Raw genomic sequence first — 27,128 nt, 5'->3', positions numbered from 1 at the left:
ATATAGTGTATTTATGACATTTTTGTAATATTTTTGTGGTCTATACCATAAAAATACTGCAAATACACCATAGATATACTAAAAAAAGGGGCAAAAATACATAAAAAACATAGATATCTCGAAAAACACCAGAAATACACTATAAATACACAAGCGTAAATATATTATAAAATCACTACAAATACACCATAAATCAATTTGTTTTTTTTTTTACAAAATCAGTAGCAATAAACAAATCTATGAATAAGAGAAAGACAAAATAATCATATGGATAATAGAACAATTTTATAAACAAAAGAATTATAGATCTATAATAATTTATTTTACAAAATGTTTAAAACATCACAAAAAACATAAAAAATTACACAAATCTAAAAACGATGTCGAGAAATCCATAGCGCGAACGGAAGAGACGAACGGACTAGCGCGAACGGAACAGACGAACGGAAAAACAACCGGAATTCATCGGAAGTAGACGAACGGAAAAGACGAACGGAAAAATAACCGAAAAAGAAATACTGGAAATTAAAAGAAAAAGAAGAAAAAAAGAAGATTAAAAGAAAAGAGAACTTTTTGAGAGAGAGAGAGAGAGAAAAGTATTTATGTAGAAATTTAACATAAAATGAAATAAATCTACTATATATAGTAAATACTTTTATAAATAAATTATAAAAATAGATAGCGTAGAAAATAAGAAAAAAATGGTGAAAAATAATGTAAATACTTTTTAAAAATAGGTATTTCGCAAATAATCCCTCATAATATTAGTAATAATTTTTAAATTTAACTTCTATAAAATACTAGTAAATAAGACTAGTATCAAATTTGTAAAGGCCAATCGCTCAAAACATTATTTAGATTTGTTTAATTTAAATTATAAAAAAAAATACAACATAGCAAAAGAATTTTTTTGTCACATAAGAATAATGATTAGAGATCATGAAATTTATTCTAAAAAAAAAATCATGAAAATTAAGTGGCCATATACTAAACATATCACACGCTGCACTATTTTTATTTCTCAATTCTTCAATAAACTTTATACTATCTCCGTTCAAAATACACCTTCGATAAACTTTTTTCAAAGAAAAAAAACACCCAAATAAGATAAAAAAAAACAAGTGTAAAAAAAAGAGAGCTTTAAAAATAAAAAATTAAACGTTTATCTGCTCGGTCTTTCCCCGGCGGCTGAGAAGAACAAGAACAGCAACAAGACCGATAAGAAGAGAAGAGTAAGCGGACGCCTCTGTTTCTATCTTCCTTATCAAATCTGTAATTGTAATTTTTTGAGCTTTTTCTAAGCTCCAGATTTTGTATTTTTTTTATCTTTTTTTTGTATGATTTTTTTTTGTTTGATAATTTAATTTTGTATGATTGGTTGTACTCAATGTTTAATTTATAGATTCCCCTAATTGGGTTTTTAATGTTATCTTATTTTAATGCGAATATTGACTGATTTTTTGCTGTTGTAATTTTATGATTTTTACTTTTTTTTCTAAGCTTTTGTGGATCTAGGGTTTGGTGATTGTTTAGATCAATTTTGTTATTGATTGGAGATTGAGAATTTGTTTTGGTATGTAATTGTCAGCTTCAACAGATCCAATGGCTGAGGAGCAAATAGATTTTGAAGATGAGGAGTATGGAGGATCTCAGAAGCTGCAATATCAGGGAAGTGGGGCCATACCTGCACTTGCAGAGGAAGAGATGGGCGAAGACGACGAGTATGATGATCTTTATAATGATGTTAATGTTGGGGAGAATTTTCTTCAGATGCAGCGGACCGAGGTTCCGCCGGCTCGCGCTAGTGCGAGTAATGGAGGATTTCAGGCTCAGAATGTTAATGAGTCGAGAGGCGAACCTGGTGGCTCGCAAGGATTGAACATTCCTGGTGTTGCAGTTGAACCGAGTTATCCGACCGGGACGCATTTTCCGGACCAGAAGGTGGTTCCTGTTGGTGTTAAGGGGCAGGAACTGGGATCTGTTGGATACCCGGATGGGTCTTCTGTTGCGCAAAAAGCGAGAGTTATGGACGTGGTTAATGATTCTCAAACTAGAAACATGGGGTTGCAAGGATCGACGTCAGCACCAGATGGTTCTGATATGAATAGAAGAATTGCTAATGAGCCCACGCCTGTGCCTAATACCGGTGGTCCTCGAGCCATGCAACAATTGCCGGCTAATCAGTTGAATATGAATATGGATGCCAATCGATTGGTAGCAAATGAAAATCAGATTAGGCCTGCTGTAGAGAATGGTTCAACTACGGTGTTTGTTGGAGAACTACATTGGTGGACAACTGATGCAGAGCTTGAGAATGTTTTATCTCAATATGGAAGGGTTAAAGAGATAAAGTTCTTTGATGAAAAAGCTAGTGGTAAATCTAAAGGCTATTGCCAAGTTGAATTTTATGATGCAGCTGCTGGTGCTGCATGTAAAGAGGGAATGAATGGGCATCTTTTTAATGGTCGGCCTTGCCTTGTTGCCTTTGCTTCTCCACAGACATTAAAGCAGATGAGTAATTCTTACATGAACAAAAATCAGGGTCAGCAGCAGTCACATAATCAGGGAAGAAGGCCTATGAACGATGGTGCAGGAAGAGGTGGTAATGTAAATTATCAAGGTGGAGATGGAGGACGGAACTTTGGACGAGGTGGGTGGGGACGAGGTGGCCAGGGTATCCTTAATAGAGGTCCTGGGGGTGGAGGACGGACTGGTGGAAGAGGAGCTATGGGTGCTATGAACATTGTTGGTGGTGCTGGTGGAGTGGGAGGTGGTGCTAATGGTGGTGGCTATGGACAAGGTCTTGCAGGTCCTCATTTTGGTGGGCCTGCTGGTGCTATGATGCCTCCACAGGGTATGATGGCAGCTGGATTTGATCCATCATTTATGGGTAGAGGAGCTGGTTATGGAGGATTTGCAGGCCCTGGTTTTCCTGGCATGATTCCGTCATTTCCAGGTGTTAATACCATGGGTCTTCACGGTGTTGCTCCTCATGTAAACCCAGCTTTCTTTGGCCGTGGGATGGCGCCTAATGGCATGGGAATGATGGGTCCTTCTGGAATGGAGGGGCCTAATGCTGGAATGTGGTCTGACACAAGCATGGGTGGATGGGCAGAAGAGCCTGGGCGAAGAACAAGGGAGTCAAGTTACGGTGGTGATGATGGGGCTTCTGAGCATGGCTATGGAGAGGTAAATCATGAAAAAGGACCTAGATTAAGTGCTGCCTCAAGGGATAAGGAGCGGGTTTCTGAGCGTGACTGGGCAGGGAGCTCTGATAATAGGAGGCAGCGTGATGACAGGGAACAGGACTGGGACAGGCCGGAGAGGGAACACAGGGAGCACAGGTACCGGGAAGATAAAGAGCGAAGTAGAGACCATCGACAAAGAGAGCGTGACTCTGGCTATGAGGATGACCGCGATAGAGGGCAATCTTCTTCAAGATCTCGTAGCAGGTCCCGAGCAGTGATTGAAGAAGATTACAGGCCTCGATCAAGGGATGCAGACTATGGAAAAAGAAGACGCCTACCATCAGAGTGACGCAATTGATCTATTCATTGATATGGCTGTGAGACTTCAGTGTTTTATATTACAACTCTTCGCCTTTTTCTCTTGGACTGTTGCAACGCATGTGATATTATCTGAACTGGCTTCCATTGACCTGAAGTGCAGAGGGTGATATCTTGAGGGAAGAAGTAAGTTCTACTTGTATGGAAAGTTTAAAATAGACTATCTGATGCTTTCTTTCTGCATTCTAAAAACATAACTTGATTAAACTTATTATCCTTGTGCTTGAGAATATTAGCATCTCCTAGTCGCATACCAATGTGGATAGTCTTTATGGGGTTGGACTTAAATACCCTGGATCTGAGTATCCCATTGGATTTAAGTTATCCTTAATGTGATGTTTGAGGGCTTGAGACTTGATATGTTGAAAACTTTCTTGTTTAATATGATTGCCTTAAATGATGGCTAGTGTTTTTGTCTGCATGTGTCCATTTCCTTTTTCTTTTATTTTCAAATACTTGTTTGAAAACTTCAATCCGAGTAGACGACTAAATGACGTGATTATAGAGTTATCTTGATTGTTTGTCTGCTCTATATTTTTTGAGTGATTGCTTTACCTTATTATTTGAGGTAAATTTGGAATTTAGAAGAACAATTATCTGGTGTTCTTATCTTTTCTATCGGGGATGCTTCAGGTGGGATTAGTGATCTAGATTAATAATTTCCATCTCAAAACAAATTGGCAATAAGTGGAGAGGCCCTATAAGTATATAATCACTTTTAGATCCTTGCCCACATGATAACACTTCACTTAGATAAGCTCAATGTAAAATCAAACTCTCTTCTGTTAATGTGTTAACTGTGCTCGATATGTTGGTTCTGAAATTATAAAAAAAAAATAGAATGTTCATTTTTTGGAGATTGTTGGCATTTTGATATACCGGAGGATGTTTTGGGTGGCTTTTTATTGTGTATATGTTTTAGAGGTAAAAAGGAAAAATCTATAGATTTGTTTGGGGTAGTGCAGCAACTATTGGTGGTTATAGTTATGGTTACTGTAATAGCAAAATGGATTCAGTTAGTTTCAATCTACATGGCATTCTGTCCTATAAAGACCTGGCTGTGATCGTTGATGTGCGCCTTTTAATTTCCTCTTATCTATAGTTTTTGGTTGAGATAAAATGTGATGGTGACTTGGAGTATTTTATGTTGGTCTCAATAATTTGTGTGTTAATATGGGCTATTTATATTGATCTTTAATTCCATGTTGAATTTGTGGGAGTTATTTTTTTAACTAATTATCGGTTACATACCTAGATTAGTACTTTTTTGTTTAGTTGCAACTTGCAAGCTTGTAGGTAGTCCTTGTGCTCTAGCGAAATAATTTTTAACTATGTGGGGCATTTCTTCTCTAACTCTTTCTGCTGTTTTTTGCGTCTACAATTCTATATTGATGTTTTATTTTTTAAAATTATGGGTGGAACTTGTGTATGTTACTTGTAAGGTCTTTTTTAGTGTATTAAGTTGCGATGGAGACGCTACAAGTCATTAGAGAGTCGCATTAGTTATCTTTTTAATCTTTATTTGGTAATAATTTAGTTAGTTGTGAGCTTTTAACTAACATTCCTGTTTGCTATCCTTTGTAAAAATATGATTGCATCTTTTTCATTCTGTTTGTGTTCTTTTCTTTCTTCTAATTACATGTTTTCTTATTTTTGTATGATGTTCCACAATTAGTATTTACCTGCATTGTTTTTTCCTTGAAGTTTCATTTGATCATTACATGTCTCTTAGAAGTCTAATGCCCATTGGAGAACTAGGGAGTTTGCTTTTCTAGCCGAGTATGTTGCTATGCTCTTTCGAACATATCGAGGGACTGAGCTTGACTGTGGGGTGGGGTGATGTGATTTTTGAATTAATCTTTTGAATGTCTATTGACATGGAAGTTCTTTTTTTCCATTTTTTATCATCAATCCAGGGTGTGGCATGGGGAACTCTTTGTTTTCATGATTAATATTGTTAGTTGCATGGAGCAAGATATGTTAGATGAGCTGCCGTCACCGAATTACATCCATAATGGTTTTGATCTGCCAAGTTTGGAAAAGAAGCTTTGGCTATTTTGGCTTTCACATTTTATTTTTCTTCACAATTACAAGCTAGGAATCTGTAAATAATGCTCCTACAAGAATATTTTTAGAGAAGTCTTGTATTTGTGGAGCTGTAAATTGAATAAGAGATGGTAATATTTTTGGTGTATAACCTTTTTTTGTATGTAATATAGGCATATGTATTAGGTTTACTTCATGTAATGGCCTCATTCATTTTTTTTCCGACTGTTTTCCGGTTCTTCAGTGAACTTGTAAAATCGATGTACCCGTTGTGAGGCTCATATTTGTACGTATATGATGTCTTGTAAATCTTGTTATGTATATGCATTAGGTAGAAGGGTCAGCAATGACTTAATAACACTCTGTAATGAAGGGTAGATGTTCCCTCTGTATTTAATCAATGTAATACTTACAAACTCGTCCTTCAGCTGAATCACCCCCTGTTGTGTATATGTGAGCTATCCTCAGAATATGAGTTTGCTGCAATGTTGTGGATGCGCTCAAGCAGCGGAATTTTAGTTGTTTTAGTTTGGTGCGACCCTCCCTGATGGCATGATGTAGTGCAGCCTGTGTAATTTTTTTAAGAGATTTTACTGTATAAGTAATCTGTTATGGTTTTCAGCGTGGGATATAGTTTTTTTTTCCCTTTTGTTTTGTTTGTTATTATATGTATACAAATGTTTTCCAATGTATGTAAGATTTTAGTCTACAATCTTCTTGTGTTTGTGTTCATGAAGATGAAGAGCCGAATTTTCTTCTTGAAGGTGCAGTCGATGGTCATATGGGTACCGGTCAATGTTGAAAACAGCAACAGTTGTATGGCTATGTACTCTGCTTTGAGATTTGTTAAGTAGTTCCGCTGTATCTGTTTTCTCATCTCGTGTAATTTGTTCTTGCTGTTGGCACTTATGATGTAGGTAGTCTGCGTTTCTGTGTACCTTGTTTTTGCTGTTTGTAGCTCATGTCGATAGCTGTAATTTGTTGTATAATATAATATACCAGTTTGTGCAATTGGGTTGCTGTGTTTAGGTTGATCTTTGTGACTTGAGCTGTGTAATGGGTGTTTGATTCGATGTATTAATGTAATATACCCGTTTGTAGCAATTGGGTTGCTGTGTTTAGGCTGGTGTATTTTTGGCTCGAACCGTGTAGTAGGTATTTGAGTGAATGAGTTGCTCGTTAATCAAGTGAGTTTTCGACCCAATGCAGCAGAGTATCAGAAAGTTAAATGAGAAATGAACGGGGTTTGAAGTTACTACGTTGCTAGTTTATCTATTATTCGGAAAACTTCATTTTCACGTTTATAGCTGGGTATTAAGAGATTGCTGGTGTTTGTTTTCTTTGAATCCGTGATTTAACATCGTCATGTTTGATCAATCGGGCAAAAGTTCAGTTCGATTTTGGAGGAGCTGACTTCCCTTTTCTTCATTCATTGTAGTATTAATTCTTTGAAACTCCAGGAAGCAACTTTATATGTATTGCTGTTTGTGTTGTCACTAGTAATTATTGGTTTTCTGTGATGGAATGCTGAATATGCATTTACTTTACATGTTTAGTGAATATTGTCTTACGGTTTATTTGGTTCCAATGAATTTTACATTTTTAATGGAATTTAATTGAATTTTTACAAGATATGTGTTTGGTAATTTAAATTTTAATTTACATTTACATTCAAAATACAATATTTAAGTTATTTTATTGCATTTAAAATTAATTTCATATTTAAAATTTAAAAATGAAATGAAATGAATTCTACATTAGAATTGATCCAAAGATGCCTTAATCAAGGGTTTACATGTTCCTATTTCTAGTCCCTCTCGATTTGGCAATCTCCTTCGATGAGAAATCCTAAGTTCAATCAAACCATATTAACCAACAATCAATGCACTTTTAATCTCAGTTAGGTTTGATTCGGTATTTGCTCACCTCTAATTCAGTCGATATTAAATGGAGTAAAAACAAGAATTTTAAAAAAGTTATTTGATTGGTAAATTATTTAAACGAAATTTTAATAATAGAGATATAGAAAGTTGAAATTTGATATAAATTAGCAGAAAAATACATAAATGGCCCTAATTTTGCCACTAAGATGCAAAAAGAACCCTAAAGATTTGAAAGATGCAAAAATGACCCTCAATTTAACGGTGAAATTTAACACTGTCTAATAGAGGGGTCTAAATTTTAATTTTCAAAACGTTATGATCATTTTTATATCTCAGTGGCAACGTGAGGGTTCTAATTGAGATCCGAAAAAACATTAAGAGATCAAGAAAGATTTTGAATAAACATAAGGATCATTTTTATACCTTATCTCTTTAATCTATTTTCATACATGCTACTTTCATTTTAACCCTCATAACTCTTTTTAAATTGAAATAAGAAATTAATTATTAATGAAAATAAAAATAAAAATAAATTACCAGTCATAAAAATAAAGACAAACAACTAGAGTTATGCTATAGAGCTTATACATTTGTCGATGCTCTTTCCGTTCTATAAAGATAACAAAAATAGACACATGTTTTGTCAAATAAAAATAGAAAAAATAATCATATTTATTGATAATTTAGAATACAGTTATTAAACTACCCTCATAATTTTATTGCATGAGCATTAAATGCAGTAATTTCATAATGTTTCACTCTTAAAAATTTAAAGGGCATTGTAGGAATATTTGAATATATTAACCATAATTAATGAGTTTTCTAATTCTTGCAAAGCCACTATTTTAACTATTTTTATAGGGCGAAGGGAGTATATAAGTGCTTTGTTGTAAATCTGATATGAAACATCAAATAACTTAATTTCTCTTTGCGTATTTTTTCGGCAATTCTATAGGTTGTTTCACCCATATTCAAAATAGTAATGGTAAAAAAAATCACTGAATTTTTCATTTCGATGATTTTAGTGTAATTTAAAGTTAAGATTAATTTTTAGTAATTTCAAAATTTTTATTGAACTTTTTAATTTTAATTTCATATTTATTTTTAGGAAAAAGGGTCATTTATGCCCCTATGGTTTATCTCCAGGATCAATTAAGCCTTCAACGTCCGGAAAGGTTCAAATATGCCCCTAACAGCTTAAAATATTGACAACCAGGCCCCTAATTTTGACACATAAATGAAACGTTAGGGGCCTAGTTGTCCAAATCGAGGGCCTGATTGTTCATTTTTTAAGATATTAGGGGCATATTTGAACCTTTTTGTACGTTGAGGGCTTATTTGATCTTAATGACAAACCTTAAAGGCATAAATGACCCTTTTTCCTTATTTTTAGTACTTTTAATGAAGTGAGAATACGTGTGCGCGCCCGAGCATTTACTTGGAAAAACAACTTCTAAATAAGGGTCTGCGTTGGCAAATAAACTTTGGGGACAATATTCAAGTTTATGAGGATCCATGGCTCTCTCTTACCAGATTATCCTTTTATTCCGAGTAGACGAGTTGACAGGGTAGGAGGGGCAGGTTAAGAATTTGTTGAATTCCCATTAAAAAAACTTGGAACGTACGTTTAATCAACAACTTGTTTTATCGGGAGGATGCTCGGGTAGGAAATAATTAGTTCGCTTCAAATCTTTTTTTTTCTTTCTACTCGGGTAGGAAATAATTAGTTTGCAGGTCGATCCCTCCTCCAAATGCCTAGTTACTTTTTCTTTTCTTTGTGGGCTATTTGGAAGGCGACAAATTCGACTATTTTCAAGGACGGTACTTGGTCGGAGAGTCATACTCTTCAAGTAGTTAAAAGATTTGTATTTTTTTCACCCATTGGAGTAGAGATGCGAGTTTTGCGATCAAGGAAGTTGGATCTCTATAATTAACGATACCATCCTCGTCAGAGATCATTACAATCAGTTGAGTTTCGGTGAATCGCCGGTTTTTCTACCCCTCATTGGATCCTTGTTTGGACCTCACAACGAGCATGATTCATTTGATACCTCTCAATTGTTTGTTAACCTGGGTTGGAAAATTTCAGTATTTGTTCTTCATGTGGAATCTTCCCCTGTATTTTCTTCCATTTGGGAGTGTATTATACGTTTTGCCTAGTATTAATGAAGTCCTCATTATGTTCAAAAAAAGAAAAAAAGGGTCAAATTGAGAAAATTCTTCATACCATCTCCAACCCATACTCATTTTTGAGTATAAGTCTTGTTTTTCAACTCCAATCCATACCCACTTCTCACCCCATTTCTTTGTTTATGAATAGTACAACCCATTTATTAGTATGCACTATTCACACAAATCCATTTTTTTGGTTAATTGAATATTTACTTTTTAATTACAATTTATATAGTTAACTTTGTAAATGTTCATTTTTGTCCAACTTTTCATTAAAATACTAATTAATTTTTTAATAATTTAATTCAAATTATTTTTATTGGTAAAAATAAAACAAATAAATTAAATTATTTAAATTAAATACATAAAATTTAAACAATTTTTTTTAAACATAAAAATTATATTACATTGATATTTGATTGTAATGTGTTATTTTATAATTTTAATTTTATTGTTTCAATTTTAATTTTTTTAATAATTGAAAATTAAATAATAATTTATAAAAAATTAATATTTAATTTAATATTAATTAAGCATTACTAAAAAAATAAATAGATGAGGATGTAAGTGTTTAAAATATAAATATTGATGTGAAATGGTAAATGATTAAATGTAGGAGTATTTAATATAAAAGAGAATATTTTGGTGTGAAAAATGGGGTGATGAGTTGGAGTAAAAACACTGTAAAAAATTTAAAAGTGTGTAAATTGAAACTTAAAAATGAATTTTAGGTTAGAGATGCCCTTATACACCAATCATCTGATTAGAGGAATTTCTAACAGAGAAAGCGTGACAAATGATACAATTATTATCAAATATGATGTAGGCACAAATAAAGACAAAAATTCTGATTCAATAGCTGGTGTAGCCTGCTTAGACTTCGGGGTGTATATTGAAAAATTTTCTACCATTTTCTAATTCATTTGCATATGAATTGGATGAATGTTCTTTTTGAAAGAGATATCATCCATGTATCTCAATTAATTAATTCTAGCTTATGCCAGAAAGCATCTTGTTGGAATATTTGTCAAGATATTTGGTGGCTTAAAACTATTTTGCAACGTTTTAATTGTCAGTTTATCAAAAATATATATGGCGAATAGATTAGCTCAACAGAAAAAAGCATTTTTTTTTTTTTGAAGACAGAAGGCTGGCTAAGGCCAGAAGAACAAAAGAACTAAGCTAATTGCTTCTATACGTGCGGGGAAAAGAGACACCGGCAAGATCATCCGAGATAAAGCTGTGAATATCTGTTGGTATGCGCCCGTAGTGCTGTAGACCAATGTCATGGGAAAAGCCGAGGTTGGCCATACGATCCGCGCACCTATTACCTTCCCTATGAATATGTTGAAGGGAGACATTCCAATCTCTGCTCATCATGTTCCGAATTGCATAAAGTAAGTTGGCGTTAGCATTGGCTCTGAAATTTCTTTTGTTCAGAATGTCCACAGCGAGTTTACTATCCATTTCAAGAATAATGTGGCGAAATCCGTAGTTCCATGCAGTTTCCATTCCATCGAGAGCACCCCAAAGTTCAGCTTGAAGTACCGAACACCTTCCAATATGTCTGCTAAACCCGAAGACCCATTCTCCATTGCTATTACGCGCCAGACCTCCGGATGAAGCATTATTGGTCGGAGTACGTACAGCCCCATCGGTGTTGATTTTCAGCAAACCATGAATAGGCGGATCCCAACCGATGAGATGTTCCGTTTTGGCCTTCAAACCGAGAGTAGACAGGTTGACAAAGTGCTTGGCAGTGATAGTGTAGTTAACAAGCTGGATAATGGACTGCACTATCATATCCGAGCTGCGCCTGTCGTCATTAAAGATGAAATTATTGCGGTAGTTCCACAAAGACCAACAGGTGATACCAAAGGTAATCGGCCATCGTTCACCATCCCTTGAATTTTTGCTCTGCAAATTATGAAAAAACCAGTTATCAAAATTCACACTAAAAAAATTATGATCAGGTTTAGAGGAGAGAATTTTCAGCCACACTTCCCTAGCCAAAACACAGAAACGTAAAACATGGTCTCTATCTTCAGTAACGCTGCCGCAGATTGCGCAGGATTCATCGTCGGTCATGTGTCTCCTGCTCCGTTCTTTATTCGTCATAAGTTTATTCTTTGCTGTAATCCACAACATAGTACGAATACGTTGTGCTCCTGGCCATTGCCAAATGCTCTTCCATTTTCCATTCTCTTCTTCCCAATGGGTGTTGCCCTGTAAACTATAAGCTGTGCTTACACTGAAGGAACCCGAGCTGGTGAGGCCCCAATACATTTGGTCCATGAAATCCAACGGAGCAGGGGGTTTAATAGCTGCGATATGGAGGAGAACAGTGCAAGGCAACAGACCTGAAATATAATTCCAGTTCCAAATACCATTCACCACCACATCCTTAACCTTTTTAGAGAGCTCAATATCATTAAGCGGAGAAGAGGCTAGAAACTTTAGGGGACCCAGATCACCAATCCAGTTATCGCTCCAAAAATTAATTCTTTCGCCATTTCCGAGAGCCCAATGAGTTCCAGAAGAGATGTTATCCCAGAGATTCGCTAGACTTCTCCAAACAATAGAACAAGGACCCTTAGTTCTAATTGGAGTATCAGTGTCTCGCCATTTATATTTGCTTCGAATAACACGCACCCAAAGGAGGTCAGGATTGGTTATCAAAGTAAAACCGAGCTTCATAAGAAACGCATTATTCTGTTTCTTCAAATCCCTAATACCACTCCCACCGTTAAGGCACGGGGTACACATATCCTTCCAATTAATGGTACTAGGCTTTTTAGTATCAGTTTTAGTATCCCAAATGAAATTTCGGACAACACGATCAATTTTATCACACAACCCTTTAGGGAGGGAGGTAGTTTGCATCGTATAACCCGGAATGGACATCAAGACTGATTTAGCCAAGGTGAGTCTACCGGCCATGGAGAGGAGGTTGGCATTCCACCCGGAAAGCTTGTTTTGAATTTTATCTAAAATATACGAATAGGTGTCTTTGGATACACGAGAATGAAGGAGAGGGACTCCCAAATAATTGCCCAAGTTCTGCGACCGTTTGAAACCCAAAGAATTGCTAATGTCATCAGCTTCCTTAGAGACCACATTTAGCGAGAAGAAAATATGAGTTTTCTGCAGGTTAACGTTGAGGCCAGAGCTAGTAGAGAACTCCTCAAGAATGGACTTTATGACATTCCCTTGATTGATTGTGGCTTTACCGAAAAGGACCAGATCATCTGCAAAAAAAAGATGAGAGAGATTAGGACCAAATTTATCTAATTTAATAGGCAGCCACTCTTTATTATGAATAGCCAAGCAGATTCGTTGAGAGAGGCGTTCCATGCAAAGGATGAATAAGTAAGGGGAGAGGGGATCCCCCTGACGGATACCCCTCGAAGGCTTAAATTCTTGACACTTTGATCCATTCCAAAGTAGGTTCATATGGGATGAAGAGACACAATGCATGATGACCCGTCTCAGGTTAGGCGGAATGCCTACATCCGTAAGCGTATCCTCAATGAAGTTCCAGTTTAAACGGTCGTAAGCTTTCTCGAGGTCCACTTTGATAGCAAACCATCCTTCCTTTCCTTTTTTAGCCCGCATAGAATGGATCACCTCTTGCGCGATGATAATGTTGTCCGTAATGTTGCGGCCTGCTACAAAACTGACTTGAGTTTGGCTAACAATGTGAGGCATGATTTGCTTGAAGCGATTAGTGATAATCTTGGTCACCAACTTGTACATGACAGTACAAAGGCTAATCGGCCTAAAATCCTTGATATTCACAGGTTTAGTCAATTTAGGGATGAGGGATATAAGAGTTTTATTTGTATCATTGTCCATCACCCCATCGTTGAAAACTTGCTGAACCATATTGCAAACAGAATTCCCCACAACTGTCCACTGATTTTGAAAGAAAGCAGCAGGGATCCCGTCAATACCAGGAGCTTTCCAAGGGTCCATTTGAAAAAGAGCATGACGGATTTCGTCGTTCTTGATTGTGTTACCCAGCCGGTTCACCATCTCAGAGTCAAGCGTTGGAAAAAGCCCCCTGTGCGGGTAAGCAGGCCTGTTATTATTATCCTCAGTGTAAAGATTGGTGAAGAAGGAGATAGCCATATTGCGCAAACCATCGTTATCCTCACACCAATTACCCTCGGCATCTTTCAAACAGAAGATGTGATTTTTCCTTCTACGAGAGATGGTTTTGGCGTGGAAAAAAGCAGTGTTCCTGTCGCCAAACATGATCCAATTGCATTTCGATTTCTGCAACCAAATGGCTTCTTCACGGAGAAGAACTTCATCAAGCTCTTTTCTAAGCTGAGTTTCCAAAACATTGAGAGATGAAGAGAAACGAGTCTCAAGAGCTTTTTGAATACCACTTATCCTGGCCATGAGAATTTTTTTCTGTTTGAAAACATTGCCGAAAACATTGTAATTCCAATCTCTAGCTTTGTTGGAGAAGAGCAGCAAATTGTCCTTAAAAGAGTTGTTGTTGTTCCAGCAATTCTTGACTAAAGGAGGAAACCCATGGTGAGTAAGCCACGGGGCGAGAAATCGAAAGGGTCTTTGGCCAGTATCAATGTTGGTATTGGTATTGGTCTTGATAAGGATGGGTCTGTGGTCAGAATCAATTCTGGACAAGTGATGGGTAATGGCATCTGGATAAGTTAGCATCCAATTGTTGTTGCAAATGCCTCTGTCGAGACGCTGAAAAAGATTCCCTCGCCTCCAAATGAAACCTGGACCAACAAAATCAAGTTGAGTGAGAGCATTATTATTCAAAAAATGATTAAATAGAGGACAACCAAAATTTTTGAGGCTGGATCCCCTCTTCGATCACTGGCATTGAGAATCGCATTAAAATCTCCGGCCAACAGCCACGGAGTAGAGATGTTTTCGCCCAAAGCAGAAAGGTCCCTCCATAGGGCCTGACGATAAGAAGCTTGAGGGCTACCATACACAGCAGTGAATAAGAAAGTGGATTTATTATTTCTGTTAGCATGGTCGATCGAAATATGGATAAATTGGCGATGGTTTAGTAACACAGTCACATGAATATTGGAATTCCAAAGCAACCAAATTCCTCCAGAGAAGCCTTGGGCTTCTACACGGTGAGAAAACTCAAAACCAGTCCGGTTAATAACTCTATCCGCTTTAGTGCCTGCAATTCTAGGTTCGACTAAGACAACAAGCGAGGGGTTATAACAGTCACGGAAAGATAACAAGGTACGAAGAAAGCTATTACTCGCTGCCCCTTGGCAGTTCCAAATAAAGAGGTTTAAAATCATTAAAAATAAATAAATAAGTGAGAACCAAGACCAAACCAGCATTAAGTGGAAGCAGCAAGGTCGGCATCAATGGAGTCCCTTTCACGCTGGAGAACAGCAGGAGGCTCTATCGTTGAAAGGTTACTGTTGCCCGATGGGCTTTCCATATCCATGAGGAAATCCTTGATGAGGGAGTTAGGAAGAGTAGAGGCATCTTTCTTCTTCCTGACCTTTGCGTGCCCTTTCGAATTTTTGTTAATTTTGACACGCCATTGGCTAGCGGGTTTATCCGGACCTTTAGGAATGAACTTGTCTCTTAAAGAAAGCTTTTTGAGTTGTGAAACTTGGTCGAAAGCTTCTAGGGGTATCGGAACAGCGACAGCGGAATGTCGTTTAGGGTCCAAAGATATGTTAACAGTGGCAAGATCTTGACCAGCAGAGGTTGAAGCATTGTCAGTCATTTGAGCATCAGATTTAGTCGTGTTTAGGCCTGATGGTGAAGCATAAAGAGTCACGTGTTTTGCATGGGAAGCTTGGTTTGCATGGGTTTGCATGACCATTGAAGGTTTAGTGCTGACTGGGATAGCCTTACTATTTTGGACAATATTTTTGCCTTTACCGTTAGGAATCTTTGTGGTATCCTTCTTGCCAAAATAATTTTGTTTGTCAAAATTGGTTAAGGAAACCATTGATGCAGGAAAATCTCCTTCTAAAGAAGGATGGTCCAGATTATCTTCCCCCAAATTAGCAATGGAATCAAACCTTGAGCCAGAGGAAAAATTACCATTGGTAACAGTTTTATTACCATTATTATCCTGTTTCCTTCTACGGTTTTATACTGTGCCTTGTAATATTTTTCTTATCTTCTGCCTTTGAAAAAAAATATGGCCATTGTGGTATGAAAGTATATATTAAAACTGAAAGAGTATCCAAATGAAAGACATGGAATCAAAATTGGTCTCAATATATAACATGCATTTGCTACATTCAAAATATTTGCAAATTTACTTAAACCCATTTCTTTTGATTTAATGTTGATAAATAGTTAAATCTTTACAATTTGTTGTAATTTAAACTAAACTTTTTAATTTTTATTAGAGCTAATTTTGTTGTAATACCAAATTTTTACGGGTTTTGTCAGTTTTAACCAAATATTTCAAAATCGTCAGGATTAGTCTATTTTGAAATACTCAGAACTTTTTCTAACCGTTATGTCTAATCCTGCATGTAATTTTGACGATTTTGAAAAGTTTGGCTATAACTGACAAAACCAACAAAAGTTTGGTATTAAAACAAGATTGGCCCTTTTTAGAATAATAGTCAAATTGTATTTTTTGTTGTTGTAATAATAGCCAAATTTGATTTTTTTTTTGCTGGTGCAAGTTTGGCTATTATTGCTAAAAAAAAATACAATTTGGCTATTATTATAAAATTAAAAAGTTTAGTTTAAATTGTAACAAATCGTAAAGGTTTGACTGTTTTTTCACTATTAGGCCTTTTCTTTTTTTATTAGAAATGTCTGAAACACTAGAAGAAGATCACAAAAAATATGATTTCAAAAATGTAAAATTTGGATTAATATTTTCATTAATCAATTACTTCATAATTTATTCAGCTAGATAAATTTAATTATAATCTCAACTTAATCAATATGATCTTTTAACATTATAATCTTTCAGAAAACCTCAAAGAAAAACATTCTTGTACATAGACAACTAAACAACAATTACATATAATATATCGAAAATATGAAAACAAAAACATATAAAAAAGAAGAAGAAAACTTAGAAAAAGTAGCCAGCAACAGCTGCAACACCAGCAATGGCAGAGAATTCAAGAGCAGAGGCGCCAGCTTTAGGTGACTCCGCCGGAGAAGAAGACCCATCAGTGTCAGAGCCACTGCCCAACGGCCCCGGAACAACTTCACCGGACACAACACCGGGTGCTTCAGCCGTTACACCATCATCACTAGTACCAATGGAGTCATCGTCTCCTCCGGCCGGTGCGGCAGCGGTTGTGGCAGGCTCAGTGGCGGAGGCTAGGCCAACAATGGCGATGAGAAGAAGTGCAAGGATAATAACCTTGTTGCTGGCCATTTTATTGTTTGTTTATGGAGTTTTATTTTATTTGTTTATTTGTTTTGCAGTTGTTCTCTAAGATGTTACGAAGAGAAAAACTGCAGGGGTGAGTTTAGAAATAGGGGAAGTTGGAGGGGTTAAATAGAGGAATTGAATGGAGGATAGAAAAAGAGGCGGGGAGTAAGGAGAGCCATGAGACTTTTGGTGGAAATTAGTGAATTTTAGGGAATGTTTGTTAATTATTGAAGGTTGTGATTTTATTGTAAGTTAAACTCATTTAATTTTTGACTAAAATAGCTATCTAATTATGTTTAGTGATAAATTTAGTAATGGTTTTAATACAATTTGAAAAGGATTTTAATGTGGTTAAACTTAAACTTCAAGTAGATTTATTATGGTTTTGTATTATTAGGCAAAACCACTTTTTAGGTGTAATATTAATACGAATGAGCTATAGCTCAAATGATATAAGCGCTAGACAGTAAACTGCTAGGTCGTTGGTTCGATTCCTCCCACAAGCGCTCCCCCCTCCCCAATTATCAAAAAAAAAAGGTGTAATATTAATAATTTAATATTGAACCTTTTAAAGTTTACGACTCAAGTAAATCGATTTTGAACACTTTTATATGTCTTTGTAAAGAGCTCTTCAAATATTTTCATCCAAAAAGTATTAACTACTGATCGGACCGGGCCAACTAATTTAACTGGAACTTGGTTAGCTATTTAGTCCAATTAATTCAAAGAATTAAAATTTTCGTTCAATCAGATTACACTAAAAAAGCTGGACTAATTTGATTGTTGAGTTGGTAGTTGAATTGGAGATTGAACCGATTGAATCGGTGATTGGCTGTAAACAATACAAGCTAGGTCTACCTTTTTACACTTTACTCAATTGGTTCAACCGACTATTAAACCGAAAATCAGTGGCCATACCGTTTCAACTATTAGTTTGGTTACTAACATTCTTTAGAGAAGATATGACGGTAAATGTTTATTTTTTCTTCCCGAACTTGACATAAATGAACAATTAAGATTAAATTTATAGTTTTCAAAAAAATATTTAAACTAGGCACTTTGACTCGCTTTATTAGCTTCAAATTGTCTAGTAATTTTTTGCCATGTCATCTTCAATTTATAATGCAACAATTATTTTTGACAACTCATATGAGAAAGTAAAACGATCCAAAATGTCAAATTTAGGGTGTATTTCTTTCTACAGGCATAAGTTTGAACCTAATTATTCTTTTGTGCCAAATTCACGGGGCAAACTGAACCTTTGTTTGGAAGATAGGAAGAGAAAAAGTTGGGCCTACAGCTTGGCACAGAATCCCTTCTCTCTTAGAGCCCAACCCATAAACACAAATTAAAAAAAAAAACACCGAGTTAGGGCTTAGTAAACTCAGAAACCGGGTTAAACAAACGATCCCGCCACTATAACACTACTCCCACTGCTAAAAACTTCCACACTCTTCCGCCATTTCACCTTCTCCATTCAAAAATCAAAATCCAAAACAAAATACAAAATCAAAGTAACAAAGAATCAACAGATCTCTCAAACTGTAGTTAGAACAAAGAACGAGCAGAAATGGCGTTAGCCTTCGATGAGTACGGCCGGCCATTTATTATACTCAAAGAGCAAGAATCCAAGACTCGGTTGCGCGGTCTCGACGCTCATAAAGCTAACATTTCCGCCGGTAGATCCGTCGCTCGTATCCTCCGTACTTCGCTCGGACCTAAAGGCATGGATAAAATGCTTCAAAGTCCCGACGGCGATGTTACTATCAGTAAGTACCGCTCGTACTCATATTTATTGAATTAAATCGTTGCTTAATACGTGTTTTATTCATTTTGATCTGAGATTATTTGTTTATTGCTGTTGTTTTGTTTGTTTATATTAGGTAGGGTTTAAGTTAGGGTTTGTATTTTTTAGTTAATAGATCCGTTTATTATAATGTAGTTTTAAGTAATTAAATATTTGAGCTATTGAACTTCAGTTCAGATGGTTAGTTTATGTTATTGCTAATTAATTCAATTGAAATAATCAACTATCACATTTGTAAAGATTACGTTCGCTAGGATCTAATTCTTGCGAATTACATGAAATTATGTCAGGAGTGACGGAAAGAAAATGGCGCAATGTGTAAAATTGATTGATTTATTTCTGTTTTTGATAGCGAATGATGGAGCTACGATATTGGAGATGATGGATGTGGATAATCAGATTGCTAAGCTAATGGTTGAGCTTTCACAGAGTCAGGATTATGAAATCGGTGATGGAACGACCGGTGTTGTTGTTATGGCTGGGTCGCTCCTCGAGCAGGCTGAGAAGCTGCTAGAACGTGGAATTCACCCTATTCGTATAGCTGAAGGATATGAGATGGCTTCTAGAATAGCTGTTAAGCATTTGGAGCGTATTTCTCAGAAGTTTGATTTTGGAGTCGATAATATTGAGCCTTTGGTTCAAACTTGCATGACCACTCTTTCCTCAAAGATGTAAGTTTTTCTTCTTTTCTCTTTCTCACTGCACTGACAGCAACTTGCTGTTTGCTTATGAGTACTGTATCATGTAATAGATCGGTATTTTGCACATTGCCTATACATTACATCACTCCGGGATGTGCTACATTCATGGTGTTTTTGAGCTAATAATATGATGTAGAATTCCTCACTATGTATATAAAATTTAGCCCTTCCGAGCTGGCCTTAGGCAACATTCTCTGACCTAATTAAGATGACTCACTTATATTGCTTGGAAATGTCACCAAATATACAATAACAGTATTTTGATGCTTACCTAAATATAACTAATTTAATACTGTTATGTTGTATATCTTGATTCTAAATATTTAGTCTAATATGCCAAGTTTGTTCTGGTTTTTGTTAACACACTGTCCTTAACAACTGCATCTCTATGGAAGCTCTTCACATATTTGAAAGGGACACTGCTAGCTCATATGTAACTGTGTAGTGTTTTAAAGAAGTACTATTTTCTATCTTTCATTGAGGTTTATTTTTTCTGAAATACCATTGAGGTCTTTTTGTGTTGTTTGTTTAAGGATCCTTACTTTAGTTTTAAAGGTGATAACATGTGTTTGTGAAATAGAAAACGACATATAAATGTGTGACCATCTTTCATGTCATGAGTTTAAAGAGACTTGTTTATTTTGCAGTGTGAATCGGTGCAAGCGCAGCTTGGCTGAGATTTCGGTTAAGGCTGTTATCGCTGTTGCAGATTTAGAGAGAAAGGATGTTAACTTGGATTTGATTAAAGTTGAAGGAAAGGTTGGAGGAAAGTTGGAAGATACTGAACTGATATATGGAATACTGGTTGACAAGGATATGAGCCATCCACAGATGCCGAAACAAATTCAGGATGCAAATATTGCTATCTTGACGTGTCCCTTTGAACCACCAAAGCCAAAGACCAAACATAAGGTGGACATTGATACTGTTGAAAAGTTTGAGACTCTTCGCAAGCAAGAGCAACAGTATTTTGATGACATGGTTCAGAAATGCAAGGTTTGTTTTCCACTACTGCATTACCATAAAACCTGCTGTTTTTATTTCAACATTAGCACCTATTACTTATTCTTAATGTTGAACTCCTGTGTTGACCACTCTGGCTGTTTAATATGAACACCCACTTTTATGTTTTTTAATGCCCTTAGTTTCGAAGAGGGTTAGGAACTACTAGGTCCTTCATTTGTAATCCATTCTCTTGTTTATATCTCTTCCTTTCTTCGAAATTTGACTTCAGGATGTTGGTGCTACCTTGGTTATCTGTCAATGGGGGTTTGATGATGAGGCAAATCATTTATTGATGCACAGGAACTTGCCTGCAGTCAGATGGGTTGGTGGTGTAGAGTTAGAGCTGATTGCAATAGCTACAGGTCTGTCCTATCAGCTTCTTAGCTTTTGTACATCATCTGCTTACATATTTTTGATGGTGGCATGGTGCTTTAGCATATTCCAGCTCTTACTATACGTTGGGCTAAATGTTGGTATTTTACCTTTATAGGTGGAAGAATAGTGCCTCGATTCCAGGAGTTGACACCTGAAAAGCTTGGAAAGGTATTTTGCTTATTGCTTCCCTCCAGCTCCCTCCCTCTGTACTCTGCTTTCTACATGTTATCGCATTGATGTGTTATGGATTCAGGGTATCGAGTCAATCAAGTCATAATTGTTGTATAACTAACATAATTTATTGACTGAGATTTCAAAACATGGTCTTTAATAACTATTTATTTATTTATTCCCGGTGGTTTTGTTTTGGAAACTAAGTTGAAACTTCGAATGCCATAATTTGGTTCAATTTCCATGTTAAACTCTCTACTTATTTCATTTTTTTGGATTTTTAGTATGTTGTTGACCTTTCTTTTCTTTCTTAAATGTCGAAGGCTGGTATTGTTCGAGAAAAGTCTTTTGGGACAACAAAAGATCGAATGCTTTACATTGAACACTGCGCAAATTCAAAGGCTGTTACAATATTTATTCGTGGAGGTACGTTTGTGTTATATTTCCAATTCTTATTGTAATTGACTTGATTAGCGATAGATTATGGTCGAAAAGGTTGAAGATGTTTTTTTGTTTTTCCTCGAATTATGCTGTGTTTTCACTAGATATCTTCATTTATGTTAGATTCAGGATGTTATGTGTTACAAATCACGTTCCTTCACATTAATTTTCCCGTTGATGTACCAGGTAACAAAATGATGATAGAGGAGACAAAACGTAGTATCCATGATTCACTATGTGTGGCCAGAAATATCATCCGCAACAATTCAATTGTATATGGTGGTGGATCAGCTGAGATTTCTTGCTCAATTGCTGTAGAGGCTGCTGCCGACAAATATCCCGGAGTGGAGCAGGTACGATGATTCCTATTTTGTTAGTATTTCTTTTCTTGTTTCAAGACTAATACCGCTTATGTCTCTTCTGCAGTATGCCATAAGGGCATTTGCTGATGCTCTGGATGCCATCCCGATGGCGCTTGCAGAAAATAGCGGGCTCCAACCCATTGAGACTCTATCCGCTGTGAAATCTCAGCAAATTAAGGTAACTGGGACATGCTAACCAATTTTTGGGTAATTTCAATTAATAGTCCTTAACCTTTCAACTCTCTCCCACTATAGACTCTAAACTTTAATTCGTAACTATATTCACCCTCAACTTCTATTTTGTATCAGCATTGTTCCTAATGTTACTTTAGTTCCACTTTTGTCAAAATTTAATGTTGTAGCCAGTTCGAGTCATTTAAGTCATATTAAATGACTTTATTTGAAAATTTGCTGGTCCAAATAGGATTCTAATTGGTCTGCATATCATTAAGTTCTGGTGGAAGTGGAGTTGGAGTGACATCAGGATAATACTGATATAGTTACGAATTAAACTTTTGGGAGTATAGTGGGAAAAACACGACAGTTGAGGGACTGTCGATGTATATTACCCCTAGTTTCTCATTTGCTGGTTAATTATTGCCTCTTTCTTGTCTTCATTTTGAGCCGTTGCCCTCTGGTTCTTACTAGGCATGTTAATTTTGAAAAATGAATATGCAGGAAAACAATCCGTACTGCGGAATAGATTGTAATGATGTCGGCACAAATGATATGCGTCAGCAAGACGTCTTCGAGACTCTGATTGGAAAGAAACAGCAGATCCTGCTCGCAACACAAGTTGTCAAAATGATTTTGAAAATCGATGATGTTATCTCTCCTTCCGAGTATTGATGCGTGGTATTTCTTCTAGTGCTGCTTAAACAACGATGAAACTCGAAAAACATTATTGCCTAATTATCTGATATTGGCATGACGAGTCTGTTTAAGATATTTGTATTATGAGCTTTGTTTAGCTTTCAAATTTTGCATTGTCCTACTGAATTAGATATATTATTATTGATTTGTAGGGTTTAAACTGTTCAATATTATTCATGTGCATTTGCGTGGTCTACAAGTTTTTGATAATTAAATCTAGGGATGTTATGGTAACTTCCAGCGATCTGATCCTATTCTAGATAGGACTAATGGTGTCATTTATATCAACTGGAAATGTCGGAGACAGAAGCTTTAATAATGGAAATATTTCGTTTTTTTATTTAATGGTCGGACAGAAAAACTAGCCATTCTTGACAAACAAGACATTTGTAATAGATGCCATTAGGGCATTGGCAACTTTTGTCAAACAGACAAGAACATGTAGTTGCAGTCACTTCCACAAAATTAATTGGTCCCATTTTCTGCAGCTACCTTAGGAACTTACTTTCAGTCCCACTTATTGTACTCTCCATGTGTCTATGTTTTTAAAACTTTTAATTTGAATACATACACCAGCTTTTAATTAGCAAATGAATTAAAAATTTAGTAAATACTCTAACTAGTAAACACAAGGTGTAAGTAATGGTGTCAGAATACCAAACTTTTTCGATTGTTTTTAAATCTTTCAAAAGTTATAAATTTATCTCAATTTGATCAATTTATTAAAAATCTATCTAATTTGATAAAATTGATTTAATTGTATCTACTTTGTTTTTTAAAATATCGAAGAAGAAAAAAAGAGTTACCAATGGGATGCCACATATCAAATTTAAAAATATTAAATCGATTTAGAAAAATTAGATAGATTTCTAAGGAATTGAAAAATTAGAATAGATTTACAAGGTTTATATAGATTTTCAAAAAGTTAAAAAGGTTTGTCTTTTTTGACACCATTAAGTCTTAAAATAAACAATAAAATGTTGTTTTCTTGTTCAAAGAGATTGAATTGTATTTTTTTATTTTTTCAGGAAGAATCAAATTGCACTAACCTCTACTTTTCAGTTGAGCTAATTAAACCGATCAATTTGGGCCGGCTTTTAAAACATTGGTCTAAAGAGAAAACTCGCATTTGAAAAGACAGAGAAGCTTAATAATTTGTGCATAATCTGAACATTTTCTTGATTCTATATAAAAAGCTTGTAATAAAAGTACAATGAGTTACAATAATGATTTTCTCCATTAGCTTCTATCTCATATATATCTAATTTAGATGCACATGATGGTCATTCTTCAATATAATCACACTTTACAATTTTAACCACCAATGTCAATAGTATATAGAACATAAATAGTATAATACTAATCCTAATAATACCCTTGTAATTACTTACAATTGACATTATTTTTTATTATTATTCTTAACCATATATAATTGCTAATCAAACTTGGGCTTCTAAGCAAAACCACTAATTAATCAGCAACGTGAACCCTTCTTGCAAAAAAGTGAACCGGCTCCTGATGTAATCGAACCAACCAGAGAAGATGGTCTAGCACCTAAGCTTGATGCTCTTGCATAACTTGAAGAAGCTCCAAAACCAGATGCTGTAAAAAATGCACCATTTAAATATAAATCTCCTTCTGATCTCCAATTCCAGTTTTTCCACTGACTCTGTGGTGCATCCTCATGTTTCGTCACCTGAAATTAGAAAAAAACGCGATGAATACGACTTAAGTTTTTCGACTTTTTATAAATTTAACCAACTTTTTTTGGTAATTTTAGTTAAATTTAAAGATTGATAGATTTTTAGTCCAATTTTGAGAAGTATTTAATTGATATGCGACACGATGTACTAAAAATTGAATAAAAATACGAAAATAAAGTGAAGTAATTATTAATAATAGTGAGTTAATATAACTCTTATTCTTTTAAATTAGGTTAAAATAGTAAAAATAATTAGAATTTTAGTTAGTTTTCTAAAAATATGATTTTTGTTGAATGATTTAGCAGTGACCTCACCTCTTTGTTAAATCTGTCATTGGGAGCAAGAAATCTGTTGCCTTGACTATTTATTGTGGGATTAGCACTGCCACCAATTGCATACATTTCCCAATGTGTGTAGTCATTGTTCACCACATGGAAATATCCATGTCTACATCTGCAAAATTTCATCAAAAAAACATACTATTAATTTTAACTAAATTATAGTTTTTTAAAAAAAATTTAATATTAATTTAAAAATCCGATAAAATTTAATCGAAATCCGTCTACGAATGACGTGAGAAACGCTAAGAGTGTGCATGCAGTTTAAACCAAACCAAATCAAACTAATTTTTTTCGGAAACCTAACTGAATCAGAATTTAAAAAAATGAAATATTCTAAAACAAATCGAAAACGAAATTTTATAACAATAAATTGAATTTGTCGGTTCGGTTTTGCATAATTACCTTGGCATTCTCTGAACAAGCCCTTCTCCAAAATGGTTAAAAGCAATAGTAACCTGCATATTCTTATCTTGAGTAAAACTATCACTATGACCCAAAAGCATAACCTTATTATGATGAGTCATATAATTATTAGATATAGTAATCCCGGTCGAACCATGAATCGCATCAATCAAACCGTCATTGCAATTGGATAAAGAACAATGATCAACCCAAACATGACTGCCTCCAAAGATGGATACACCATCACCGTCCGATATAGTTCTCCACCCATAATGCCCTGGAGAGTCCCTCACATAAGCATTTCCCCCTCTCTTACAGTCATGAACATTAATACCATGTATTATAATATTTGTCACATATTGTATTGTAATACATGGACCGCCTGCAATATGTACACTAGCCCCTCTTCCATCAATTGTTTTAAATGAATTCATAATCAACTCTTCTTTTAACCTAATCACCATGTCACGGCTGAATATTATCCATAATGGCTCTTCTTGAATAACCGCGTGTCGTAAAGTTCCCGGTTTAGGGTTTACGGGATCATCGTTGCCTGACTGTGTAACGACGTATATTTTACCGTCTCTTCCACCAATGGCGTGTTTACCAAATCCAATCGCGCAATCTGCTAGTCTTTGCCTGTTCTTTTCCCAATTTTTGTCGCACCGCCAACAATCGTCGATCGGATTGCCTGTTCCGCAAGAAAGATACCCTAATTTTCTCCTTGATGCATTAATGCTCCTGAAACAAAACAAAATCATGAATTACTACATTTTTACTTTCGAAACTACGCATTGAAATGAGAACATTAATTATAACTTTCGAGAGCTCAAAACTTTCATTTAAATTTCGTTTTGATCACGGAACTTTACTTTGTTTCAATTTAGTCGTTGAACTTTGATATTCCTTTTTGTGACCAAAATGAAGTTTAACAAAAGTTCAGTGCTCTCGGGAGTTTAATATCGTGACATATATGCGTACCTATGTACTTCTTCAACTACCAATTCGGGATCTTGAACCGGAGAAGACGAAATGTAGCTCGGAGCTGCAGAAAGTAGGAAGAAAAAGATTGAAAGTGAGAGTGGAATTGCCATTGTTATTGCTTTTTTGCTTTAGATATAGAAAGCAGAGATAATAAAGAGAGTTTGTTATATGGAAAATGAAGATAGAATGAAAAGGGTTTTATAAAGAAGATTTGACAGTTGAAAAATAATGAGTTAGTTTTATTATGTAATAAATGTAGCTTTATATTGTTACACTTTAACTTGCTATCCTTTCAGATTTGTTTTGGTTTAAATAACGGTTTTAATTAGTTAATTTAGGCAGTTAAGAATATCTCCCTCTGCTCTACCCTTCTTTAATTAGTTTTTTTTTTTTGGAGAAACAATGGAACTTCTTCGATAATTAGAAGCACTTATAATTGTGAGAAATTCAGAAAAGTGACAGAACCATGACCACTTCTGATGATCTGAAATGGAACATACGTTTACGTTAAAACATGCGTTGCAGGATTCGCAAATAGCCCCACAAAAATAAAAATAACGTTACTAAATTGTTTCGCTAAATACACACGATCACCAACAACAATACCCGAATTATTAGCAATATATATTTTTCCAGATCTTCTGTATATATTATTGCTCTAATATCTGTTTCTTTCCATATTCAGTGTTTAGCATATATGTATAGTCAGCTGTAATTAAGGTTGCTTGATATTTTGTTCTAGGTTTTCTATATTGAGACCTCTCTTTGTGTTGTATATATACTGCTGTAATTATATCAATAAGAGACAGACTTCTTTCCTCTCTGAAACATATAATTTACATGGTATCAAAGCCTGGTTTAATGGAAAAGACGGCAACAAACAGTGATGGAAAGAAGCTCGTTTCACCTTATGTTCTCACC

At 35.4% G+C, this 27,128-nt stretch overlaps 4 protein-coding genes across 6 annotated transcripts; 2 read left to right on the top strand and 2 right to left on the bottom strand.

Moving 5' to 3' along the window:
* Positions 1-1,050: 1,050 nt before the first annotated feature.
* On the top strand, positions 1,051-6,045 carry LOC126655140 (uncharacterized). Of its 3 annotated transcripts, none has more exons than XR_007632945.2 (3): positions 1,051-1,232; positions 1,598-3,692; positions 5,483-6,045. XR_007632945.2 is itself a non-coding variant. In XM_050349147.1 (2 exons), the coding sequence occupies exon 2, from the start codon at positions 1,603-1,605 to the stop codon at positions 3,535-3,537; it is 1,935 nt and encodes a 644-aa protein (XP_050205104.1). In that variant the 5' UTR covers positions 1,053-1,232; positions 1,589-1,602; the 3' UTR covers positions 3,538-3,983. The 3 variants fall into 3 exon arrangements, 1 of the variants encoding a protein (XP_050205104.1); XR_007632944.1 differs by having other exon boundaries at positions 1,053-1,232; positions 1,589-3,692; XM_050349147.1 differs by lacking the exon at positions 5,483-6,045 and having other exon boundaries at positions 1,053-1,232; positions 1,589-3,983.
* Positions 6,046-16,591: 10,546 nt separating this feature from the next.
* LOC126656174 (classical arabinogalactan protein 11-like) lies at positions 16,592-17,159 on the bottom strand. Its single transcript, XM_050350678.2, has one exon. The coding sequence runs from the start codon at positions 17,043-17,045 to the stop codon at positions 16,734-16,736; it is 312 nt and encodes a 103-aa protein (XP_050206635.1). The 5' UTR covers positions 17,046-17,159; the 3' UTR covers positions 16,592-16,733.
* Positions 17,160-18,438: 1,279 nt separating this feature from the next.
* On the top strand, positions 18,439-22,945 carry LOC126655851 (T-complex protein 1 subunit epsilon). Its single transcript, XM_050350186.1, has 9 exons — positions 18,439-18,811; positions 19,202-19,520; positions 20,198-20,546; positions 20,785-20,917; positions 21,046-21,098; positions 21,425-21,527; positions 21,729-21,895; positions 21,969-22,082; positions 22,583-22,945. Exons 1-9 carry the CDS (start codon positions 18,613-18,615, stop codon positions 22,751-22,753), a joined length of 1,608 nt encoding a protein of 535 aa, XP_050206143.1. The 5' UTR covers positions 18,439-18,612; the 3' UTR covers positions 22,754-22,945.
* Positions 22,946-23,939: 994 nt separating this feature from the next.
* LOC126657558 (probable pectate lyase 5) lies at positions 23,940-26,384 on the bottom strand. The gene is made up of 4 exons (XM_050352263.2): positions 26,205-26,384; positions 25,224-25,964; positions 24,795-24,933; positions 23,940-24,473 (listed from the first exon to the last, which is right to left on the bottom strand). The coding sequence occupies exons 1-4, from the start codon at positions 26,315-26,317 to the stop codon at positions 24,252-24,254; spliced, it is 1,215 nt and encodes a 404-aa protein (XP_050208220.1). The 5' UTR covers positions 26,318-26,384; the 3' UTR covers positions 23,940-24,251.
* Between the last annotated feature and the right edge of the window lie 744 nt (positions 26,385-27,128).

The sequence above is a fragment of the Mercurialis annua genome, linkage group LG7, assembly GCF_937616625.2.
Source record: "Mercurialis annua linkage group LG7, ddMerAnnu1.2, whole genome shotgun sequence".
In the NCBI taxonomy this organism is placed as follows: domain Eukaryota; kingdom Viridiplantae; phylum Streptophyta; class Magnoliopsida; order Malpighiales; family Euphorbiaceae; genus Mercurialis; species Mercurialis annua.
Note: the sequence above shows the minus strand (reverse complement) of the source record. Positions and strands in the feature narration are given on the sequence as shown.